The sequence below is a fragment of a genome, unplaced genomic scaffold (assembly GCF_019419815.1).
Source record: "Pyrus x bretschneideri cultivar Hongxiangsu unplaced genomic scaffold, Pyrus_bretschneideri_v1 Contig64, whole genome shotgun sequence".
NCBI lineage: Eukaryota > Viridiplantae > Streptophyta > Magnoliopsida > Rosales > Rosaceae > Pyrus > Pyrus x bretschneideri.
In genome coordinates this window covers 2256431-2282760 of record NW_025999803.1, presented here as the reverse complement: position 1 = coordinate 2282760, position 26330 = coordinate 2256431, and the positions used below count along the sequence as shown (strand labels likewise).

Below are 26330 nucleotides of genomic sequence, written 5' to 3'. Positions count from 1 at the left end.
TCCGTATATTGGCTCGAAACTTTGCACTTGAAAAATATTAACTACAGCGTAATGGAAACATGATCAACCTATTTCAAGATATCTTTCTAATTGAAATTGGCCTAACCACAGGTTTCACCCATCAAATAATGATATCAGATCAGTTGCACAAAATATAATCTCATAAACAAACCATTAAGCTATCATGTCCAAAATCCTTCCCAAACCAAAAAATTCATCTAACGCAAATGTGCATAGTTTACAACTAAAAGTCTGACATTGTTGCTTGTTTCGGAATTTTTCTATTGATTGAATAAGTTATTTTTAAAAATGCCCTAACTCATGGGGTTTGAATTCGAGTTGTCAAAAATGAACTAAGATTGGTTTAGTGAGTGGCTATAGGTAAATAGATGTGTAAAAAGTAAAAAATTTAAAATACCCTTGATTTAATAGTTCTTTACCGGAATGGGATGTGAAAATGTTAGTTTCAAGAGACAAAGTTAGACAAAACTAATTTCAGGAAGTATATTGAGACTAAATGACAGTTTCAGAGGGCAACCAACATTTTAAGAAGGGTTAATTGGATAACTCTCTTAGACCAAGTAAATTGTAGACCATGCTTATTAATCCTCATGCTAAGGACTTAGACCCAAGCAATGGGTACCTTAATATATAGGGTTATACAGACCAACTGGGGGAGCCAAGAAAATATGTAATGCAATACGTCTTTCCTGTTTTTTCTGAGACTACAGTTTGAGAAAAACCAAGTTCTCAGCAAAGAAAAGAAAATGATACGTTCTGTCTTCAGTTTTGTTTTTGCTTGAAGCAGCTTCCTTCTCTCGTGAAATGGATGTGACCCATCACGCACTGAAAACTGCTTTATCTACAAGACTAGGTACAAGTACAAGACTTTGACAGACTTAGGGAAACTAAAGAGGACTTTAATCTCACAAGCGATGTTGCTTCTCCACATGCAAGTGTGTACATACGGTTTGTAACCGGTCAAACTGAACTGGAATTGGTGTAAACCAAACCGCTCAGTTTTATTGACATTTTTAAGTAAAATCGAATTGAACTGGTGATAAGTTTTTATTTCGGTTTCAATTTGGGCATAGAACCCGACCGAACTGGACCGTGCCCACCCTAAAAAATGAGAGGGGAAGCAATTTGACTTCAAGGTTTAGGGTTGAAGAGGTATAGAATTTAATCACCAAAGAAATTCACCCCTTGCGAATATGATTTCTTACTTTACTATAACGCTAGTGTTTTCTGCAACTAGACCACCCATAAAAATTAAAAGTTGACTACAACAGCTTATGTCCTCACCTTAAGTATGCTTTTACATATACTTGGGAGGGGATGGGCTTAATCTTACAATAAGTTAGCAATAAAACGTGGTTCAGATTCGCCTTTAGCGATGATCGAATCTAAAACCTCTCACTTTCATGGGAAAAAAAAATATTACTAGACCGTAGTACTCAATGACTACATACACTTTGTTACGGTTAATACTAATCATAGGACATTCTTCTTACGCCTGATGGCAGCACTTCCACAGCAGCTTTCTTCTCATTTCGTAGTTCTAGGGTTTAGGGTTAGAAACTTAGAATTAAGATTAGGGAAAAGAGCTAGAGAAGGAGCGGGTGAAACAGGACCCAGGGATGCAATTTTTTTTTTTTTTACTTTTAAACGAGCGATGTTGTAGAAGGGAGATTTGAACTCTGAACATTGAATGATGTCACTCTTTCACTTTCGTAATTCTAGTTTGGCAACTCTCAACAAAATATGTAAAATTTCATGCATTGGATTTTTTTCTTTTTCTCAAAAAGGCGACTAGCTATTTGCTTTGTCATAGCAATTTACCCTTTCGGTAGCTGGAAAGTTGTACTATTTTTCTTTCGTTATGGTTTTTTCCCATTGGGTTTTTTCAAATAAGGTTTTAATAAGACAACTGATGTGATATGTGGACATCCAAGGGGGAATGTTGTAAAAAATGTATGGTGTATGCCCACATCCCACATGCATTTTGAAAATGGTGAAAATGATAGTGATATATTTGTTGTTATGTAATATTGTCAAAACTAGTCATCATATCGTCTTTGGATGTTCTCATGGGAGTAGCTCTATAAATAGAGTGATCTGTGTGTTATCAAAACACACACTGCTAAAGAAAGAATCAAATAAATAATATCAGTATATCTCCCTCCATCTCTTTATCTGCCTTCCTTTGTGTTATAGCTACTAAAATTATAGTGTGATATTTTGCATATGTTTCGCTCCTGTCTTTAGCAAACTTTTGCCTATTTATACACGTTATCAGTACAACTCTCTAACCCTAAACAGTTATCATCTCCATTCGCCAAAAATGTTTCCTCCTAGGATTTTACTGTTCTTCTTCTTCCTTTGCCTCACCTGCTGGATATACCCTTGTTGTTTGCACCATGCCTGCTTCTCGTTCTCAATTTAACAATTACTTATATATTTGATTTCTTGTTTGGTGTAGTTCCTGATTACTAACTCAGTATTTATTTATGTTAATTTTACTGCGATCAAAGATGGTGCAGTATTATCGCCCATCTTGGACGGCATATTTAATTTTATTGCAATTTTAGGTGGTGCGATATAATCATCCACCCTGCATATTTAAATTTCCTGCTATTTAATTTTACTGCAATTTTAGGTGGTCTGATATAGTCGTCCACCCTGCTCTGCATATTTAAATTTTCCTGCAGTTTAAGTGGTGCAAAATAATCATCCATCCTATGCTTACTTCAATGACAATGGTGCGGTACAATCACCCTTCTCATTAATCATGTAAATCTCAAGCCTAAAGTTTTGAGTGCTTATCATTTTGGCCTGAAAATCAAAATGAAAAATTTGTAAGAACCAGAAGTTCTAACACTATATTCTTCTAGGAATACATATTATTGCAAGTTCTTACAGATCTCATTTTTCTTTATGGCGAACTTGACAAAGCTTGATTTTGTTGCCTTGGACATTACTAGGAAGAACTACCTTACTTCGGTAGTAGATACCAAGATCCATCTGGAGACAGGAAATCTTTTAGAAACCATTAGGGAGGAAAACAGTGCATCCTCCCAAGATCGGGCAAGGGCCATGATCTTTATTCGTCGCCACATTGATGAAGGACTAAAGAGCGAGTACCTAACAGTTGAAGATCCATTAGCTCTCTAGAAGGCACTGAGAAACAGATACAATCACCAGAAAACGATGATTCTTCCAAGAGCTCGTTATGAGTGAACTCACCTAAGGATCCAGGATTTTAAGTCAATGGCTGAGTACAATTTTGCGATGTTCATAATTAACTCCTAGATGAAGCTTTATGGGGAAGCCATTAATGAGGAAGATATGCTGGAAAAGACTTTCAGCACATTTCATGCATCCAACGTGCTCTTGCAATAGCAGTATAGAGAGTGAGACTTCATTGAATACAACCAGCTGATATCTGTGCTCCTAGTAGCTGAACAAAACAATGAGCTCCTGATGAAGAATCATCAGTCCCGACCTAATGGATCGGCATCATTCCCAGAAGTGAATGTTGCTTCCCTTGAAAGGAATACCACATCCTCTCATGGCAATAATTACAAACTAGGGCGTGGCCACAAGAAAGGCAAGTGGAACAGGAAAGGCAAGAATCATGGTGTCCAGTTTCATAACCAGATTCTAAGGCATAATTTAGGCCCGAGCATCAAGAATGCAAATCGCCACAAAGGCAAACCTCATATGAACAACATTCCTAGAAACTCTGAAGAATCATGTTATAGGTGTGGTGACAATGGGCATTGGGCACGTATCTATCATACCCTAAAACAACTGGTGGATCTATATCAAGTCTCCCTTAAGGAGAAGGCTGTCGAGATCAATTTCCTCGACCAGGCTAGACCAATGGATATACCTAATCCAGTGCTCAACTTATCAAGGCAGTTGAACACAACCCACCTAGATGTTTCAGACTTCATTATGGAAAAAGGGAATGAAGTGTACCAATCTGATTGAATCATTTATGTTTGATGTACTTTTATTCTAAACTTGTAGTTTAAAACTCACATTTCAATTCAATAAAAGTGGCATTTCAATTTCGTTTTTATTATGAATAAGTGGTTTTTAACTGTGATCCCCTTTACACAGAAAGCATAGATAAAAACTGTGGTTATTCTCAAAACATGAGAAATGGCGGAAATATTTGTCTTGTAGACAGCGCAACCACACATACAATACTTCGTGATCGAAAGTATTTCTCAAGCTTAATGCTTACAAAAGTAAGGGTAACAACAATATCAGGGCAATCAGATGAAATTGAAGGCTCAAGTAAAGCCCAGATTATGTTACCAAATGGAACAATATTGTCCATACAAAATGCGTTGTATGCTACTCGATTTACTCAAAATTTGTTGAGTTTCAAAGATATACATTTAAATGGATACCACATTGATACCCATAAACGTATATTAGAGAAGTTGTGTGGTTTGTCAAGTGGATTATATTATACATACATAAAGACAGTCGAATCACATACTGTCATGAACTAGAAGTTCATTGATTCAAAAGTTTCCATGCTTTGGCATGACCGTATGGGCCATCCAGGATCCACCATGATGCGTAGGATCATTACCAACTCTAATGGACATTCATTATTGAGCAGACACATTGCTATCTCAAATAATAACCCTTGCAAGGCTTGTTCTCAAGGGAAGTTGGTAATTAAACCATCACAACTAAAGGTTGATGTTGAATCCCCATCATTTTTGCAAAGAATTCAAGGGGATATTTGTGGATCTTGTGGACCATTTCGATATTTTATGGTTTTGGTTGATGCATCTACCTGATGATCACATGTTTGTCTCTTGTCTACACGAAATGTAGCTTTTGCGAGACTTCTTGCTCAGATAATTAAGTTGCGAGCACAGTTCCCAGATTACCCCATTAAGTCAATCCGAATTGATAACGCTGGTGAATTTACATCTCAAACCTTTGATGATTATTGCATGACATTGGGCATTGATGTTTGATAGGAGCATATTCATGCGACTTAAATGGCTTGTTCTCGTGCATTTACGTTATGTTTCTTTAGTTATTTTAGTACTTTAAGCTATTTTCGTGTGTTTGTAGGTCCAAAGGGCTAAAGGAGCAAAAAGATGCATTTTGGAGACTTTTGGAGCACTTTTGGGCTAAGGATGGATAGCCTATGCTTGTAGCCAAAGTGTTGGACGAAATTGAAGACCTAATTGAAAACCAAAGTGTTGGAACCTTGTTCCCTTTAGTTTTAGGACATTTAAACCTTTCCTATATCCTTAGCCGTGCATAACATTCCAACATTCCACTCCTTCATTTCAGCCACACTCCCACATATCATTACTTATCATCACCACTTATCACTTATCATAATCACATATCATACACTTACCATCACCACTTATCACTTATCATAATCACCCATAATCATTCACATAAATCAGCCACATGCATTCACTCTTCATAATTCAACCTAGCTGTCATGTTTCCCCTTTCATCATTCCCTCACATTCTTTAATTCAGCCAACACATGCTTACACATGCATTTTCAGCACCAAAGAATCATTGCACATGCATTTCCAACCCACATGCATCATTTAATCATTCAAACATGCAGCCACATTCACTTTACCTAACTGTCATGTTCCCTCTCCCATCCATTTTCAGATTTCCACCAACCAATCTAGTTGTCATTACACATGCATTCCCTTCTTTAATCATTCCTAGCTGCCATTCACATGTTCTCCCATCCCTTCTCTCCCTATAAAACCATGCATTGCATTCATTCAATTCATCTGATTCTTCCATACACATTTCAGTCACAAACACCAACCATTCCCTTGTGCCATGCTCTCTCCCTAATAATCCAAACACCACACCAGAAATCATCCCATTGCCGTGGCCTCCTCCTTCTATTTTCACCACTCCCCAAACCATTCACACCATCAAACTATCCATTAGACCTTGTGCTACAACGAAGAGGAAGATAAGAGGGCCTAAACGTTCATACAATTCAAGTTTGAGTTGTTGGAATGTTTAGGTGTTTCTTTGATTTCAATGTTTAATTTCAATACTCTTTGTTTTGTACGAATGAGGAATGGAAGAGAAGAGGGCCTAAACGTTCATACAATTCAAGTTTGAGTTGTTGGAATGTTTAGGTGTTTCTTTGATTCTCTTTGTTTTGTATCATGAGGAACTAAACCCCCCCTTGGCTAGGGGGGGATTCGAATTATATGTTTATGCTTGCGTTTTGATTTGATTACTTCTAATTGCATTTCATAAGTCGTGGATTCAATTTGTTTAACTGTTTGATTGATAACTTATTTATGTATGTTTATTGAGAGTGCACGCTTAATTTTCATGCATGAATATGACGCTAGAATATAAGTGAGTTTCACCTAATAGTTACGAACTTATATTCACACGTAGTGGAGGTTGCTTATAAACAATCGCGTTAAACGAATTCTTGGCATAAGTTTCATGCAATCATAGTAACGAATGCCTCGTCAACACTTATAATTTTTATAGAGCGTAATGATTCTTGCTTGTATCTCTATTATGCAATCATGTAGGGGACTTGTGGGAAATGTTTTGGGTTGTCGTATGCAATCATCCAATTCAATAACGTTAGGAAGATTTGAAGGTTAATTTAAGCGGACCTAATTAACCCGGGGTGATGAGTTTCATAATTTATTGAAATGCAATTGGAAATCTTTTTATTATGCAAGTGTAACATGTGTGGAGATGAACCCCTTGGCTAGCATCCATTCATTCCATTTCATCAATTTCATATTTACATTCTGTCTAGTTTATTAACTTGTTTCGTTATTTCAATTTTCCTCCAAAACAAATCCCCCTTTAATTTGAAGTCTTAGATTAGTTAGAAAGTGTTTTGATTTGTGTTTCTAAGTATTTTGATTCAAGTTTTCATCCAATTTCGTCCAAATTAGTGTAGGTGCTCAAAACTGCCCAGAAAGTGGTTTTTAGGCAGTTTTGAGTCTTCTAGTTGCTGTTTTGGGTTTTAGGTTTGTTTAAGTGTTTTAACTTTTAGTTTTGCATTCTTTGAGTCTAGTTTAGTGTTAAAGTGTCTTAATTTGTGTTTTAAAGTGTTTTGAATCAACCTTTAATCTTAAATTCGTCCAAATTTGTGTTTAAGGTCAGAAACTGCCTAGTTAGTGTTTTTAGGCAGTTTTGAGTCTTTTGAACCTGTTTTGAGTCCTTTGAGTCTTTGTGAACGTTTTTAACTTTGTTTTTATGTTTTTGAGTCAATTTAGAGGTTTTAGCAAGCCCTCCTAATCCCCGGTCTAGAACGATCCCTACTTGCATCCTTACTACAATTTGACAACAAGAGGGTTAATTTGTGTGCGTATAATTCTCGCATCAATGTTGAACACCTTGTTCCTCATGCCCATACTTAAAATGGTTTAGCAGAAGCATTGATCAAGCGGCTTCAGTTAATAGCTCGCACTCTGCTCATGAAAACAAAATTGCCAATTTCTGCATGGGGACATGTCATCTTACATGATGCATCATTGGTTCGACTAAAACCTATAACCAACCACCAATACTTCTCAGTACAACTCGTGTTTTGGCATCAACCAAACATTTCACATTTACGAGTTTTTGGTTGTGCTATTTATGTGCCTATTGCACCGCCACAACACACTAAAATGGGACCTCAGTGCATAATGGGAATTTATGTAGGTTTTGATTCACCATCTATCATTAGATATTTGGAACCCTTGACTGGTGATATATTTATAGCTTGTTTTGTGGATTGTCATTTTGATGAGACAATCTTCTTGTCATTATGAGAGAAAAGACCGCTCCAAAAGAACGGCAAAAGCTAACATGGACTGTTCCCACCTTATCTCATTTTGATCCATGAAGCACTCAATGTGAAAATGATTGTTCACCTTCAACGTATTGCTAATCAAATGTCAAATACATTTAATGATGCTTCAAAAGTGACAAAGTCACATATACCAGCTGCAAATGCACATGTAAGAATTAATGTCCCTGTTGGACAAAATAAAGTGGCAGCGAATGAATCATCTAGTGCACGCCTGAAGCATGGTAGACCCCCAAGTTCAAGAGATTCAACCTCTCGAAAGAGAAAGACGAGGGCACAACTGAAGCCAAATGAAATCATTCAAGAAAAGAAGATGAATGATAAATCCCTAATTCATGATTCTGAAAAAGAAAATGTCCTTGATGAGACACATGTCCCTAAAGAGATAAAAGTGCATGAAAGCAAAGAAATCTCCATAAATTATGCATGTACTAACGAATTGTGGGATCGAAATGAAATAATCATTGACAACATGTTCTCGCATTCTCAGTAACCAGTGAAATCATATTAAGTAATGATATTAAGCCCTGCTCTGTTGATGAATGCAAACAGAGACAAGATTGGCCTAAATGGAAAGATGCAATCTAGGCAAAATTAAATTCCTTGGAAAGGCGACGTGTTTTTGGATCGATAGTCCAAACCCCGCCTAATGTAAATCCTGTGGATTACAAATGGGTATTCATAAGAAAGCGCAATGAGAAAAACGATATTACAAGATATAAAGCACGACTCGTTGCACAAGATTTTTCACAAAGACCTAGAATTGATTATGAGGAGACATACTCTCCTGTAGTGGACGCAATTACATTCCGTTACTTAATAAGTTTAGTGGTTTCAGAAAAAATTGACATGCGACCTATGGATGTCATCACCACGTATCTATATGGAGAATTAGATACTGACATATATATATATATATATATATATATATATATAAGTCCTAGAAGGACTTAAGTTGCCTGAAACGACTAACAAACCACGAGGTATGCTCTCAATCAAATTAAGGCGATCATTGTATAGACTGAAACAATCTAGACAAATGTAGTATAATTGTTTCGGTGAGTATTTGATCAAAGAATAATATATCAATAATGTCATTTGCCCTTGTGTGTTCATTAAGAAATCCAATTTTGGATTTGCTATAGTGGCAGTATATGTCGATGATAAGAACCTAGTTGGAACTCATGAAGAGTTCAATAAAACTGCTGAATATCTAAAAAGCGAATTTGAAATGAAAGATCTTGGGAAAACAAAATATTGTCTCGACCTGCAGTTCAAGCATTGTGCTAGTGAAATTTTGGTCTACCAATCAACTTATATTGAAAAAATCCTGAAACGATTTGGAATGGACAAGGCTTATCCACTTAGCACGCCAATGGTCGTTCGTTCTTTGGACATTAAGAAAGATCCATTTCATCCAAAAGAAGATGATGAAATGGTCATTGGTCCAAAAGTACCATATCTGAGTGTAATGGGTGCTTTATTGTATATAGCACAGTGTACTCGACCAGATATAGCTTTTTCAATTAACCTGTTAGCAATGTATAGCTCTGCTCCAACAATTCGTCATTGGAAATGAATCAAAGATGTTTTGCGATACCTTCGTGGGACAACAGATATAGGTCTCTTCTACTCAGAGAAATCCACAAATGACCAGATCCTTGCTAGATATGCAAATGCTGGTTTCCTCTCTGATCTGCATAAAGCCCGCTCACAAACTAGATATGTGTTCACTAATAGAGATACAGCAATCTCATGGCATCTTCCAATCACTCAGAAATACTTGCTTTACATGAAGCAAGTCGTGAATGTACTTGGTTAAGATCAATGATCCATCATATTCGGAATTCATGTGGTCTAACTTTAAAGATAGATACTTCAATTGTCATCCATGAAGATAATGCAGCATGTGTTGCCCAAATGAAGGAATGATTCATCAAGGGCGATAAGACTAAACACATATCTCCAAAGTTTTTCAATGCACATGAGCTTCAGAAGCTTACATAACACTATATCAACCATCCAGGTAAAGTTGTACTCTTTTTCCTTCGCTATGGTTTTTTTCCCACTCAGTTTTTCCAAGCAAGGTTTTAACGAGACAACTTATGTGATATGTGGACATCTAAGTGGGAGTGTTGTAAAACTGTATGGTGTATGCCCACATCCCACATGCATTTGGAAAAAGGTGAAAATGATAGTGATATATTTGTTGTTATGTAATATTGTCAAAAGTAGCCATCATATCATTTTTGGATATTCTCATGGGAGTAGAGTGATCCATGTGTTACCAAAACACACATTGCGAAAGAAAGAATCAAATAAATAATATTAGTATATCTCCCTCCTTCTCTTTATCTGTCATCCTTTGTGTTATGGCTACTAAAGTTATAGTATGATATTTTGCACCCGCTTCCCTCCGGTCTTTAGCAAAGGTTATTTCTCTAACTTTTACCTATTTATAACATTTCCTTTTGTTTTTGCTAAACATTATACAATTTATTTACATGATCATTTGACATGTTTTTGTGGCATGACAACACATACAGCATCATCATAATTCATCACCATGCTCCAACAATGTTTTTGTGGGTCTCACGTGAACCTTCGCCTAATGGAAGGGATTAGAAATCTCCCTCGCAAGCCGTCAGGTTACTAGGATGAGAAGATTGAACGAACACGTCGACACTGGGATAATTTCCATGAAATGTGAAGGGATGGAGGATTCAAAAGTTTTTAGTATCCTTTTGGTGATATTATACTTTCAAAAAACATAAAGAAGCAATAATTTGAGGAATAAACATCGACTAACTATGTACTAGCAGTCACGTTAATATAAAGAGTTCATTGAATTTTGATCTATGTTTTCTCAAGAATCTAATTAGCGAAAACTCCAAAGATAGAAAACCTTTTAAGCACTAAAAGATTCCAAAAGCAATATGCGCAATCGAAAAAAAAGGCATTGGTTGTCAAAGTTATTCATCTTTCACTATGAGGAATCTTGTAGTAAAGACTTGAAACTCAAGCGGTGGATGGGTTTGCGATACAATTTCTTTTATGGAGGCCTTTAAGGGAAGGGATTCCCATTTTTATAAAAAAATGGGCATTAGTTGTGGAGCAATCGTCTATTTTTTAAGTTGCACCTCATAGATTATCCTTGCAAAATATTAGCCAAATCGAAAATATTTAAGGCACCTAATTGAATTCAAAGAAATTGACAAAAACTTTGTTCTAAGAAAACATTGAAATTTTACCGTGACAATTAAATAGACAAATGGTTTCGAATTGAACTGAATTTTTGCAAAGTGTGATCTATGAATCCAGACTTACAAAATAGACGATTCGGATTGTTGAAGTTTGTTGTAGAGTTTGTCCCATAACTATTCCCTATTTTTCTTTTGGGTAAAGTACAAAAAACTACCTCAACTATTGGTGTCACGACACTTTCATACCTTATCTTTTTAAAATGACAATGTCATACCTAATCTTACGAATTTGTGTCAATGTCATACCTCCGTCAGTTTTTTTGTTAAGTGCTGACATGACTAGATACGAGAACCACTCACTAATCCAATTGGATTAAAATATAAATAAATATATATTTTAATAATTAAAATTTAAAAATTTACAAAAAAAAATTATATATTAAATCTCTCTCTCCTCTCTCTCCCCCATCTCTCTCTTCTCAACATCCCCAAAACCCCTTCCCACCCGTCCCCCCTAACCTCCCTCCACCACCCTCTCTCTCTCGCCTCTCTCTTCTCTTTCTCTCTCTCTCTCTGGACACCTACCTGCATCCCTCAAACCCTTCCCACCCGTCCTCCCCCCAACCTTCATCCCCCTCACCCTTTCTTCCCTAAACTCAAAACCAGAACCACCCAACCCAGATCCCACCTCGCTCCAAACTCAAAACTAGAACAACCCAACCCAGATCCCACCCCGCTCCCGTCTTCTCCGTCTTCCCCGAACGATTTGGACCACACCCAAATCCGACAATCCGTCAACCCGGTGTACAACGTCCCTTCGTTTGACACTGCCAACGCATTCACAGCGTCCTTATGCGCCTTGATCGACTCGACGAAACGGAGATCCGAGTCTTGCCAAATCTTCAGGCTTGACGCATCGGAGATCCAGAGGCATTTCTCGTGGCCCGATGCGGTGTAGAAAAGGTTGTGGTTGACGGCGAGGCAGGTGATTGAAAGGGAGGGGCGGTGGGGCGGGAGAGTGGCGAAGCAGAGGTGGGATACGGAGAGCCCAAGGGGCTCTAGATGGGAGAGTTTTTTTAGGGAGAGGTTGCGCAGAGAAGATGGGAACGGGGGGGGGGGGGAAGAAAGGGTGAAGGGGATGACGGTTGGGGGGAATGCGTGGGAAGGTTTTGGGGATGCAGGTAGGTGTCTAGAGAGAGAGGAGAGAAGCGAGAGAGAGGAGAGAGAGGGTGGATCCACAATTATATATATAAAAAAATATTTTGTTAATTTTTTAATTTTTAATTATTAAAAAATATATTTAATTATACTTTAATCCAATTGGATTAATGAGTGGCCCCAGTATCTAGTCACGTCAGCACTTAACAGAAAAATTAATAGAAAAACTGACGGAGGTTTGACATTGGCACAAATTCATACGATGAGGTATGACATTGTCATTTTAAAAAGATGAGGTATGAAAGTGTCGTGACACCAGTAGTTGAGGTAGTGTTTTGTACTTTACCCTCTTTTTTTTCTTAAAATGGGGATCCCTTTCCTTTAAAGGACTTGTTCTTTTATACTTAAACTTTGGGTAAATTACACAAAACTACCTCAACTATGGGTCGAACCACAATCTCATATCTCATGTTTTAAACATTGCAATGTCATACCTCAACTTATGAATTCGTTGCAATGTTAGACCTCCATTAAATTTTCTGTCAATTTGGCTATTAAATGATGATGTGGCAAGAGCGAGGCTCACTCCTTCACCAATTGGAATAAAAAGTTGATTTTTTTATTAATTTTTTATTTAACATTAAATATAAAAAAAAAAAAAATCTCTCCACCTTCCTCGTTGACGGATTCTGCAAGGAAGAATCCAAGAATCTGTTGTATAATATGGATAATTCATAAGTTGAGATATAAACATCAACTAACTTTGTGCTAGCTTGTTCGACTAGAGCACATAAATAAGGTAGCTTGCTTACTTAGTGCGAAACGCTAAGGCCAATTAAGCAATGTTAATGGACCGCTCCCCATTACAGACGTTTCCACAAGGCTTCTTTTTAGATAAAATAGGCCATAGAAATTCACTCATAACAGAAGCTAGAGGATAGTATTCGTAGGGCGGTATTCGTGGATGGATGAGCGATTGGGCCGCCTATGGGACAGTTACTGGACAGATGCAACCGTTGCCAATTGACAGATGACGTGCAGAATAACGAGAAGTCGCTCTATTTAAAGGACGAGAATTGCACATTAAAGGAAGGGAATGTGTAAGCTTACCTTGAACTTGAAGTAGGTAGTCTCTCCTATATCTGATAACTTTAACTGGCCACTACAAAGAAATTACCATAGATTGAAACTAATTCGAGGTTTAGTATCCCCAAATAGTTTTGCGATACAATATGCACAACCGAGAATTTTGATTTGTGATACAATATCTTTTATACCACTTTTTATATATTAGGCAAACATGTGTTTAGTCAAGTTAGCTAAAACAATGTGTTTGATATTCTGCATCTCAATCTAAATCTCTCACTTAATTTAATGTACCAATCATTTCCTTTCTTAAAAAAATCTCGCATGTTTGAATCTTTTGCGAGCTCGAATTATTTAATTCTACCAGCCACAATGTTTTGTTTTGTTTTTATTTTTTATAATGTAGCATTGCATACGTGCTTGAATTTGCACCAAAAGAAAAAGAAAAGAAAAAGAAAAAGCAGCAATATGAACCACTTTCCATCAGTTTTATTTTATAATTTTTTTCATTTCTGTGCGAGTAATGAAAAAGATTAGAAGAAAGAAGATATTTACCCCTTTGAGTTTGCTTTTTTCTTCATAAACAACTACTTCCATTTAAAGTTGAGAAATAAAAAGTATATGATAAATTTGTCCAACTTATTTTAAGAGCAATGTGCATTTTCTTTATTTTGCAAACTCAAAAAAAATTTACGTCAAAAATTTGGGACACGCATTAACAATTAAGAAATACAAAAATAAAAACGCAACTGGGATTCTGGAGTTCCTAGAAGACAATGAACTCAAAGACTCCACGAGAGATTTTTCATTGTACCGGAAACACAATCCAGTACATCAAGTATAATAATATAATTGATTGAAAATTTTAAAACAAAATTTCAACCAATTATATTATGCAATTGGTGTATTAAGCTGTGTTGTTATCACATTATAAAAAATTTCGACCCCTCATATTACAGTGGAAAAATTTGGGCCCCACCCACAACTCCATTTTAATAATGCGCAATACATAAAAAGGAAAGGGATCATCTTCGGATCCTTTCCTTCTAATTCATCAAGTCCAGGGATCTGAACCGTTAAAATTTGATCCAACAGTTACAAACTGGAGCCCACTTTAAAAGTTATAATAACTTTCACCATTTGATCAAATTTTAACAGCCCATATCCCTGAACTTGGTGGATTAGGAGGAATGGATTCGGAGGGGATCCCTTTCCAAATTAAAATATAAATGAAACCTTTCAATTTTATTGAATAGTACTTGTGAAACGAGAACAATTGAGATTGTAAATACAAGATTAAACAGCTGTGAACTCAAATTTAACGGCTAAAACATAAGTATTAATGTATCACTGAAGCCACACTGAAAGGAGTAGGATTCTCTTCCTTCTTTTTTTTTCTTATCTTCATTCTCCTCCTATTAGAACGGTCACAATTAAGTCACGTCAACATCTTATATTAATTTTTATAGAAAAAGAAAAATAAAATAGAGAATATAAAAGGAAATGATGAAAGAGGATGTGAAAAAGAGTAGAGAGAATCCTAATTCACACTGAAATCTCTAAAAATTCACCTGAAGTAAGTAATCTTGATCTCTTGGGAGAGTGGTGGGTCCGCTCTAGTCAACTGCACAGTCAAAACCCTCTCTCTCACATGTCGAACACACATTCTCACGGACAAATGTGTTAAGAACTTAGCAGCGCACATAGGCGCTGGTTCTCTACACAAACCCCACTTATTTCTTCTTCTACCCCACTTTGGAGTTCCCTCTCTCTCTGGTGGGTGAGTGAGGTGGGTGAGTGAGAGGAAGTTTCCCTCTTGGCTTCGACCATGGCTGCGTACGGACCTGGATTTCTTCTGGGTTTTCTTGCATTTCTGGGAATGCAGCTCCTCCCTCAAATAATGGCAGGTCAGTACAATTTCTGGGTTTTTTTTTTTAATTTTTTTTTTTTTTATGAACCTCTGGTTTTGCTTAGTTTTGTTCTGTACTGTGTGACTGAAGCGCTTGCATTTATGTTTGTTTATTTAAATATTATTTTCTTCATTTTTTTTGTTCTAATTGTAATTCATGTTTTGGGCACTTTCACTTTCAGCGACCCTATTGTAGGTTATTATGTATTAATTCTGGAGATGGGTCCTTTTGAAAATTCAAGTTTTTAACTTCTTTTTGTTGAATTTTTAATTTTAAGACGCCCGCGACTTCAGTGTTTACCTTTTATTTCCCTTCTTAAAGAAGGAAAACAAATTGTTTGCTGTGATTTTTAATGGGGTTACTATATGTTATCAATACATGTTATTGGCATGTGTTTTACAATTTTGAGCTCAATTTGGCTACTGGGTTTTTGTAGTTTTAACAATCTGTGTGTTCAGGTGAAATCCAACATTTTCAGTGTAAATTTTTTATCTTCTCGTTGCAAATTATAGCCTTTTTTGGGTGTAATGTAATAAATTTGTTGGTATAATGGTATAATTTGAATAGATTGGAGCAGGCCTTGCATTTATCTTATACTCTTGTCCTTCATAAAAGCTATATAGAAAACAATTGTTGACGTTGTGAAGAGTCACATGTGCTTGCATTGGTGCTGCATCCTTTGCCAATATGGTGTGCACAATAGAGCATCGGGTAAATGCGATACTTGTACAAGTCAACTATAATAGATTTGAAATCTGTCTTGGTCTATGTTCTTTATCACACTAGCAGTTCAATGAACTTTTTAGGTTACTCCAAGAAAATGCATCTTCATTCAGGGACAGAGTACTGCTGAGTGATAATCATTTCGGACAGTGACTAATGTGCTTAGTTCTTATCTTAATTGGGAGCTACTTGTTGTCTTAAGAATAATAACGGGGTTAAGATACATAAAACAACATACGTTTTGAGATCCAACACTGAGAAGTCCCGGACCCTGCACGGAGGGTCTAAAATACTCTGTTAATACATTGGACATCACCAACAGATGCATTGTTTGTTAATTCTTGGAGTTTCTGTTATAATTGTGCATATCCTTTCCAAGGCTATTATATGTTTGCCCATTACAGACAGTTTCAATCCAGTGTAGAGATTATCAGTACGTATCAGTTCTGGTCAAACAGTCTGATGTCCCTTGTTGTGATGAATTTTAAATGAAATAAGACCATAGTATATACTTTTGCAGAATGCCCCTTAAATTTGAGTGGATCAAACGTTACTCAGGCAGCCTCTTTGTGCTCTAATAAAGAAGACAGAGGAAAGTGTTGCCGCTATATAAATGCTTTCATTGCAGTTTCTATTGCTCACTATGCAAATGTGACAAGCAACTTGGGCGTTCCTTCAAATTTATCTGACATATGCCTCCATTCCATATCACAAACCTTAGTACTGTATGGAGTTCCCAGAAATGCAACAGCTTTCTGTGGGTTTGGGACAAAAATTCCAGTAAATTATGAGTGTAAGGGTCGAACAACTGTCACACAAATGCTGCAGTCTCCAAAGTTCATTGATGTCATGGCAAATTGCAAAGTACCACTTTCAGAGGAAACTAAATGCAAGAAGTGTTTAAATTCTGGCATCGTATTTCTTCATCGTCTATTAGGAACAGAAGATAATATAACTTTGAGTACCTGCCGTGATGCAACTTTTGCTGCATTGGCAAGCCAAGTTGATGATCCTTCAGCTATTGACATGGCAAGCTGTTTCTTTCAAATTAAGGGGCTCAACAACATCCTACCAGGTACGGACAGTTCTGGCTGTGGAGGATATTTTGATTTATACTGAAACAGAATGTGACAAATACCATGTGCTAGATTTCAACTGTATTATAAAACTCTGTGATACCGTTTTGTTTAGTCTTTAGTATTTTCTTAAAAACAATTCTATTTTTTCAAATACCATGTTCTAATTTTTTATTTTTTATTTTTCTTGCAATCAATGTCATGCTTCATGTGTTAACTAAATAATTTTATGCTATTAGTACGAACAAACAAGGGTATATTGTATATTTGGTAAACTAGAATAGTGAACTAGTTTTTGGATCCAGGTTTGGTGAGGTAATAGAAGGCCTCATCAAATCATATGAGTACTTCAACTATTGCCACTGTCATTGATGTTTTATTTACCTTTTTTTCGGTGGAAAGGTTGGTTGTTGGGAACAGCTTTAATGTATTTTGAAATGCCTTGAGGGCAAGCTTGGTATGAGGATAGTTAACATTATGTCATTTTTCCTGAAACATATTGTGAGTAGTGATCATTATTTGTTTTTATCAATCACATAGACCTGTATAATGTACAATATACTATTTTTCCTACGAATAAGTAATTTTAAAAGCAGAAGATCTGGGTTCAACTATTCATGTTTGTGTAATCTTTATAAATGGGGTTTGTGGTCCATATATTTTCTTGATCCAAAGAGGTAAATTTTTTTTCTCTATGTTGAAATTGTGTTTCTAGTTTCAGAGCCATCGCCATCCTCCACCCCGAAGGCTTCTCCAAGTCCTTTTGTGGCTGCTAGCCCAAGCCAACACTTGTTGGGTCCACCCCAAAATGAAACACATCATTCCTACCACCTTACATTGGTTCCAGGTATTGGCATTGCAGTAACAGCTGTCGCTGTAATGATGCTTTTAGTCTTGATAGTTCTCATTCGTAAGAAAAACAGAGAGTTACTGGATTCTGAGAGTATAGATAAAAAATCGTCAAAATCCTTTCACTCGCCTCGTCCTATGAGGAAATTTCAGGAAGGTATAATTATCTCTCTTATTTTTCTCGTAATTTGTTTTCTTGATGACTTGTATTCATGAATAAAACATTTTGTTGCGGGTCCCATCTGAGATGGTATTTAAGTGCAGGTCCTCCATCTATGTTTCGGAAATTCAGCTACAAGGAGATAAAGAAGGCGACTGAAAACTTCAACACAATTATTGGACAAGGGGGATTTGGAACTGTGTACAAAGCTCACTTTAGTGATGGTTTAGTGATAGCAGTTAAGCGAATGAACAAAGTGTCAGAGCAGGGAGAACATGAGTTCTGCAGGGAGATAGTGCTTCTAGCCAGATTGCATCATCGTCATCTTGTTGCTCTGAGGGGCTTTTGCAGCGAGAAGCGTGACAGGTAGTTAATTTATGTATGTTTCTGTAAGTTTGTGGCCCTTATATACCTGCCCAAATGCTTTACATGTTCCATGGCAGGTTTCTCATGTATGAATACATGGAAAATGGTAGCTTGAAGGACCATCTTCACTGTATGTTACTCCCATCTCTTGAATTCCCGTCTGCTGAGAGTAGTGTTCTAAAACTGGATTATGGAAGGGGATGACTTTATGGTGTTTTTCATCACGTTTGAAATCAATTCTTTCATCCTGTTGTCTCTCTCCCTCTCTGTTGCACTGTCACACACACTTGCGCTCATGCAGAGTTATGACTTTATCTAACAACACAAGTTTCTGAATTTTGGTGGAATCCCACTTTACTATGGTGATTTTTACCTTTGGTATATTCAGGATTTCAAAAGCTGTGGAGGACAGCATAAAGTCATTCTCTTATTTTGTTTCAAAAGCCATATTCTTTTAAGGCCACGTATTCTGATTATGTTAATTCTAATCTTTATGCAGCTCCGAATTGGACTCCTCTAAGTTGGCGGACTAGAATCCAAATTGCCATTGATGTGGCTAACGCTCTGGTAAACAGCAGGCTTATAGTCATCTTTTTACTGGCTTGTGTTGTTCATGAAATTGATTTGCTTCTAATTTGTTCTTCCATGCAGGAGTATCTCCATTTCTATTGTGATCCTCCTCTTTGCCATAGAGATATTAAGTCCAGCAATATCTTACTGGATGATAATTTTGTTGCCAAGGTAGAATATATGGCTGGATGCAGATGTAGCTTTTAATACTCGATCGGAATCTCTTCGTTCTCAAAACAACTTAACGAAGAAAGACGTTAACGCCTCTCATATGTGACTAAACTTTTTATTCCTCTTTAAATCGAATGCATTCAAGGAGGAAGATTGCTTTTATAAGTTTTATGATATTCCTTCCGTGGTAGGGAATGCATGCCAAGAACTCTTTTAAACTCTTGAAAGAAATCCCTCTACTTTTCTTTCCAGGTTGCAGATTTTGGCCTTGCACAGGCTTCAAAAGATGGTTCTATTTGCTTTGAACCAGTAAATACGGATATTCGGGGAACTCCAGGTTAGAGAATCATATTGATAGACTGACATATGAAGGTATAGTTTCTTTTGGCTAAACACCTATGTTGAATGGATGGCTTCAGGTTATATGGATCCGGAGTATGTGGTTACCCAAGAGCTGACGGAGAAAAGTGATGTATACAGCTACGGTGTGTTACTGTTGGAGCTAGTAACCGCAAGGCGAGCAATACAAGACAACAGGAATTTGGTAGAATGGTCACAAAAGTACATGGAATCTGAATTAAGCTTACCTGATCTGGTGGATCCCAGTATACAAGATTCATTTGATTTGGATCAGCTCCAAACGATTGTGTCTATCGTGAGATGGTGCACCCAGAAAGAAGGCCGCGATAGGCCTTCAATCAAACAGGTGCTTAGGCTTTTGTACGAGAGTTCGGACCCAATGCATAGTGGGTTCCTAGCAGCCGTGGAAGATGAAGAGTACGAAGAGACGGAAGGAAGAGGAAGGACTAGTAAAGGGAAGATGCATAGGACTGACATGATTTTTCATAGCGGGGATGGGAGGTATCTCGCTTCTTCTTCGAGTACATCCAGGTCTTATTGTAGTAGAAGCTTCTTGCTTGAAAATGGCTCGCCACAATCCCCTCCGAATATTCTCTCCGTTTGAAGACTTCATTGATTCGAGACTGTTCCACGGATTGAGGTACGTTCAGTATTTCTTCAGCTCATCGTTTTGAAAAACTCATCAAACAGCTTCAAGGTGTTTACCAGTATGGACCAAAAGGCCAAAGCAAATTGTGAGGGCAGTATTGTTGCAAGCTTATGTCTTTTGCTAGTTAGAAGTTTTGGGGAAGCATATGAATATATATCCTTTTGCCTGTACTGTTGTTAAAGACTTGGACAATTTTGGAACAACATTAATTTGGTATGGACCATTTTCCTACGTACAAGAAACGTTTTTTGTTTTCTTGTGTATATAGAAACGTTTAACGGAAGGGATCCCATTTTTAATTTATAAAAATGGGGATTAGTTGTTAGGCTCACACCACATCGAACTTTAACAATCTGAACAGTTTATTTTTTAAGTTGCATCTCATAGATCATCCTTGCAAAATATTAGACAAATCGATAATATTTGAGGCATCTAATTAAGTGCAAAGAAATTGACTAACATTTTGTTCTCTAAGAAACATTGACATTTCATTGTGATAATTAAATATGCAAACGGTTTTGGATTGAATTAAATTTTTGTAAAGATGATTTATGATACGAGACATACAAAATAAACGGTTTGGATCGTTGAAGTTCGATGTGGAGTAAGTTTCGCAACTAATCTCCATTTTTTTTTCAAAAATAAGAATCTCTTCCCTTAAAGGGCGCGTGTGTGTATATATGGTTCCACATTGATTCAAGTTAATTGGTGATGACAAAGCGGATAGAGTAATCAGATATAGTATGTTCATTCGCGTTCAAACTTTCCCACGATGCGAAGATTGAACGATTACGCAGCACATCGTGTCGCAGTAGCTCAACTCCGTCAATTTTTACTTGTAAATGAGAAGTTTTAAACTCGAATCTCTAGAATGACAAGTTGAATATTAATTTTAAACTTTCATGTGTGAACAATAAAACTTCATCAATCTAGTATAAAGAGGAGTCTCATTACCATTAGGGAAAAAGCGCTAGAACAACTTTTTATCAGGAAAAAGAGGGCCAAGTTTAAACAACAACAATACAAGCAACAAAGCACAATCACATTTCAAATCTTCAATCCAAGCAAATAAAAAATGTAGCCCAAAATTAGAAGAATAGCAAACCAGAAACAACACGGAAATATCCTCCGCAAAATTGATAACTCCGGCAACACAAGCAACCCAGGAAAGTCGTTCTCTGAGATTCCCCTCCATAGTCCATACAACAATCAATTCCTCCAACTTTATCCATTTGAATTATAGGACTTCCAGTTCAGGAAACCCTAATGAGGAGAGGCAAACAGGTTTCTTGTCTGCGTACAATTCGGATCCCAACAAAAGCTTCAAGTTTGGCAACATACTGAGTTTGTCAATTGAGATTGAAATAATGGACACTTAGCTTGACGAGGTTTGGCCGGAAGTGCAGTGGATCAGGTAGATTCTCTAACTTGACTTCCCGGCAAAACTAAGCTTGAGAAGATGCACAAGTTTTGAAAGTCCCATGTTTGCTGGAAATGATTCTCCCAGCGACAACGATTGAAGGTACTGGAATATCTCTACGGTGGAAATCACTAAGTTCACCCGTTCTTCTAATAAGCCAACTATCTTTAGTCAAGTAAACCAACCTTAATTATAGTCTTGGCCATGCCATATGGAAAGAGGTGTGCAAGGGTTTAGTAGACGACGAAACTAGGGGTGTGCATCAAAGCTGGTGAACTGAGAAACAAGACTAAACCGAGTTGGACCCATAAGTAGTTCGAAACAACATGTTAACTTACAAGGAATCAGTACCATTCTCATAATATGATTACTTATCAACCAAGGAACGAAAAAAATAAGCAGCATTCTTTAACATAAAACATTTATTGATGAGTTGAGAATACTTCCACATTATGTAGGTCAAGGTAATTTCAGTTTCAGTATAATCAAGCACAAAAGCAAAATACAAGTAAATTTACATTACCATCTCCCATTAGCAGTTTATCGTCAGTTGCAAATGACCGGGCGTGAATTGTGCATGGAAATTTCGATATTAGCTTCCCATCCATACAGGACACGTTTAACACAACAAAAAATAAAAGGTGCTTCCCAGCCTCATCGGTGATTTTGTTTTTCCCCTTTATGAAATTTGTAACTAAAAAAACGTAAATATTCAAAAAGGAGAGGGAGAGACGCTGGGCTGCAGTGTGCGTACCTAAAAAGCATCAGAAAATTACTAGAAACATCAACCGAACCACCTTAATTTTTATAGCCACCACTTGCAGCCAGGAACTTCCTCTTGCCAACTGGCTCTTCAAGCAACACCACCACATCTGTCACCTTCTCGAACAGTTGCTCTAGCTGATTAACTCCAAACTTCTGATAGTCCAGCGTCTTTTTATACCTCTGCTGGTAGACCTCCTCAAAACAACCCAAGAAAATCCGACAAGAGTAGCTGACAAGAATCTCTTGCAGCTCATATTTGAAATTCTCCAGACTAGGATCATCAATTCCACATTCACCTACTGTTCTCACATTGGTCTTTCCTTGGCTCGTCTCATCGTATTCTTCTACAACAACTCTTTCCTCCTCTGAGAACTCATCTGATGAGCCATTGCCTGTAGTAATATCCATGCACTCTTCTTGAGTCCCCTTCCCTTTCTTGTTATCCCTCTTTAACAAAACCAAAGGTGGTGCACTCGTGCCCGTTTTACAGTTCCGGAGGTAGACAAATCTCTTGTTCCCTTTTCCCTCTACAGCCATTGTGTCACCCAGCTTCTTGAACAGATTTACGAGCTTGAATGCACCATACTCTGATACATAAAGAGGCCTTCCAAAAACTTTCTGATACTCGGTTGGAACTTTCATTAGAGGCATGCAACCTCCCGATAGCTCAAGCAGTCTTACAAGCTGTCCCTTCAGACCATTTAGGTCCCCTGGCTGGACCCACCAAGTAGATTCATTTTGATCACCAGATGTTGTAGGCCCAGCAGAAACTTCATTGAGACCAGATGGGAGACTGTGTGACCTTGAAGCAGTAGGACAGCAAGGCACCATTATGGAACTACTGTTGAATTCAGACAGTGATTGTGAGACTATTGAAAAATCTCTCGAGTTGTAATAGCTTTGTGATATTCCCTGATACAAGATAGCTTCTTCTTCATTTTGGATATCCACATTATCATTGATATGGCAACCCATAAGATACCCAGAAATATCAGTGTGACCCCCACGAGGATGCATTAAAACTTTAGTAGCAGGTACAAAGCCATCTCCACGAGCCACACTAGGCCAGTCCCACACGAACTTACCAGCATTGCTGAGAGCAGATGAAACACCAACTCCAGATGGAATTACCAGGATAACAATATATCCACGTTGCCCAAGTATATGAAGTGCTGGAGCAAAATCAACATCCCCGGAGATGAGCATGATGGAAGAAGGTGGAGGATTGTCAAGGGCAAACAGGAACATATCAACCAGGATAGCTTTGTCAGCAGCATCCTTTCTTCCATTTGGAACATCAATTAGTCTAACACCAGTTCTCTGGCATCCCTCACGGAGTCGTCTAGGGAAGCCATTAAAGTCCCCATAAGCAGAAAACGTCATAACTGCTCCTTTAATTATGGGATGCACCTGTAAAGCCATTCTGATATTACCAGCTACATCTTCTGGACGGACATCACTAGGGACAGGGCAGTTCTCAATATCCCAAAAGATAGCCACAGGACCATCAAAGGAGCCTCGGCTGGGCTGGTTTGTTGGAGCTTGAAACATGTTTGTGTTTGAATCTGATATATTTGCTCCTCTTTGCTCTGACAGTTCTGAAGGCACTATTGATGTTGATGTATATGGGAAAGCCATCACAGTTCAAAACTCATAGAATCCTGCTTACGCAAAGAGAAGAAAACAGAATAAGAATGGTCCTCAAAAGAATTATTAACAGCAAGATTAAACAAAAGCAAAACCTGCATCCCAAAGTATGTAGAATTTTAATACTTGAGCATAATTTTTCTACTAGTTACTGAAAAGTTGCGAGTGGAGTTATACAGAATTAGATACAGACAACTACGGCCTCCAGTGTCTTAATAAGCATAATTTCAAAGGCGAATAATCACAGGGTGAAGGCCTCTTCCAAAATAAACCACACTGGTGTACCGAAGTGGAACCCAAAACAAGCAGCATTAGTCTTTCTCTTGTAAAAATGCAAATTAAACCAAAAGCGTACCAATTAAAGCGAATGAAGGGTACATTATCCCCACTGACATACTTAATAGAATTTGACTAAATGTACATCAAATTGTTCATTTCTCATTATTCTTATATTGCTGTTGTTTCTTGTTTAACGAATCTTCCTTGTTAGTCAAATATAATAATTAACAGTTAGGTAATACTGGACTTAAAACTAAAATCTTCGTTTAAGTGGATAAGAAATAAATATTAATAGAAGATGGTTAAATGAAACCTAGGCATCAAGTACAAGTGAGCCATGTCTGTCGATCTTCTTATGAAAACGAACAAAGAGGGTGGAGGAAGCCTCCTCACCCCGCACCCCCACCCCTCACTAAATCTTGTCGACCTCCAAGCTCAACGGGTAATAACACTTTGAATCGCTCGGCTTTGGTTACCCTTCCTTATTTTCTATCTCTAACTCTCTAAACTTTCGTTTGCGCTTCTTTTAACAAAGACCAAAAGTAATCATGGTACTCGATTGACGTCTAAAATCTCATTTTCAGCCAAGTGCGATTGTAACAGTTGAGATTCGTAAACTTTTAGTGCCAGAAATCAACGTAAAATCTCCCAATCCGATCAAATCATCACAGAAATTTAACACCATGCATGGAATAAAAATTAGAAATTAAACATAAGAAATACAGAAGGAAGAAAAGGGTACCTCATACTTTGCCCGCCGCTGCTCGTCAAGGCCCAATAAACTTAGATCCTAAATACCAAAAAGAAATCTGAAATTGAATCAGAACCCACGCAAATTGGAGCCGAAAAAGCAGAAAATTGGATAGATAGAGAGCAAAAGTGGGAAGAAGGAAGGATGCTGGTTAATGGGGAATTGGGGATTTATGTGAGAAACTGAGAATTTATAAGGAAACCGATGAGAATTTATATGAATTCGATTAGGAGGACTGAAAAATCGTACCTACTCTCTGAATTTCGAGCAAATAAAAACTGTAGATTTGGGCTTTGAAGTCGATGCCCACAGAGAGAGAGAGAGGGAGAGAATTGTGATTTTTTGCGGGGTTTACTGCTGAAAGTCTAGAGAGAGAATACAAGATTATACAGAGAGAGAGAGAGAGAGAGAGGGAAAGAGTGTTGAGGAGGGTCAGAGCTTTTTCATTTTCTGATAAAACTTCACGCGTATTTTGAAACCGACATCCAGCACTTGCAAGATTCTTTTTAACATCTGAAAAATGCGTGCGCTTTTTTTTTCAATGAATTTTTATTTAATTTTTCAAATTCAATGAAAATTTATTACTAGCTACAAAGATACGGTTTACAAATTAAAAGCCCAAAAATAGAAAAACATAAACGAGCAAAAAACAGGTCAACCAAACAAACCAATAAGAGCCCAACCAAACAATTGAGGCCCAAAAACAGAAGAGAAAAAAAGAGAAAAATCGAAAAATTTGCTGCTACCACCTCTGTCGAAACAGTGCATCTTAACATACACAAACCCACACCCACAACCGAACATCGCCTCTCCAAAGTCATCATCCAACCCAAACAACTTTGCGAGCATAGCCACAAAGTAAAGATAACTAGCAAATGAATGAAATCAGTTGGCTATCAAGAAAAAGAAGCCCATGGAAAACCATGAGCAACATTACCAGAAACAACAAACAATAGAGAGAAGGTGGTGGTGTTGGGAACACCCGAGCTGGTTGAAGCATCGAAACTCTACGCACCATCTCCATGGAAAGTATGATTGAGGATTGCAACTTAGATGAACGAGGAGGACGGACTCCAATGAGGTAAGAAGAGAAGGACAAATCAAAATGGTGAGCAGGAGAAAAAGCAGCAGAAAACGAGAAAGGATGAGATAAAGAAAGAAAGGGGGGATCGGCCACTAACTCCAGCCAAAGCTAGAGTCAATGTCACAGAATTTGATCAGGATAGAAAACCCTCACACAATGAGGGAAATACCCTCAATCAAGATTCTAAAAGACGCTAAAATTTAGTTGGGCGACAGGCTGGTGCCTAGGCAGACTAGGTG

At 37.4% G+C, this 26330-nt stretch overlaps 2 protein-coding genes across 7 annotated transcripts; one reads left to right on the top strand and one right to left on the bottom strand.

Annotated features, from left to right (window-relative positions):
- The first annotated feature begins 14986 nt into the window (after positions 1–14986).
- Positions 14987–20377, top strand: LOC103937998 (probable receptor-like protein kinase At1g49730). 6 transcript variants are annotated; one of them, XM_048573209.1, is made up of 9 exons: positions 14987–15218; positions 16450–17019; positions 17742–17867; positions 18134–18395; positions 18473–18525; positions 18895–18962; positions 19047–19136; positions 19389–19473; positions 19556–20377. In XM_048573209.1, exons 1-9 carry the CDS (start codon positions 15140–15142, stop codon positions 20098–20100), a joined length of 1878 nt encoding a protein of 625 aa, XP_048429166.1. In that variant the 5' UTR covers positions 14987–15139; the 3' UTR covers positions 20101–20377. The 6 variants fall into 6 exon arrangements, with proteins under 6 accessions (XP_048429166.1, XP_048429164.1, XP_018500676.2 ...); XM_048573207.1 differs by having other exon boundaries at positions 17742–18026; XM_018645160.2 differs by having other exon boundaries at positions 14988–15218; positions 16465–17019; positions 17742–18026.
- A 1986-nt stretch (positions 20378–22363) lies between these two features.
- On the bottom strand, positions 22364–25407 carry LOC103937999. The gene is made up of 3 exons (XM_048573189.1): positions 25257–25407; positions 24999–25065; positions 22364–23991 (listed from the first exon to the last, which is right to left on the bottom strand). Exon 3 carries the CDS (start codon positions 23966–23968, stop codon positions 22364–22366), a length of 1605 nt encoding a protein of 534 aa, XP_048429146.1. The 5' UTR covers positions 23969–23991; positions 24999–25065; positions 25257–25407.
- Positions 25408–26330: the final 923 nt, after the last annotated feature.

Excerpts from the sequence above, each read along its gene's own strand:
- LOC103937998 (XM_048573206.1), top strand. The coding sequence starts at position 15,140 with ATGGCTGCGTACGGACCTGGATTTCTTCTGGGTTTTCTTGCATTTCTG. Across the intron at positions 18,526-18,894 it reads CTTGAAGGACCATCTTCACT|CTCCGAATTGGACTCCTCTA; the intron begins GTATGTTACTCC and ends ATCTTTATGCAG. Across the intron at positions 19,137-19,388 it reads ATGATAATTTTGTTGCCAAG|GTTGCAGATTTTGGCCTTGC; the intron begins GTAGAATATATG and ends TTTTCTTTCCAG.
- LOC103937999 (XM_048573189.1), bottom strand. The coding sequence starts at position 23,968 with ATGGCTTTCCCATATACATCAACATCAATAGTGCCTTCAGAACTGTCA.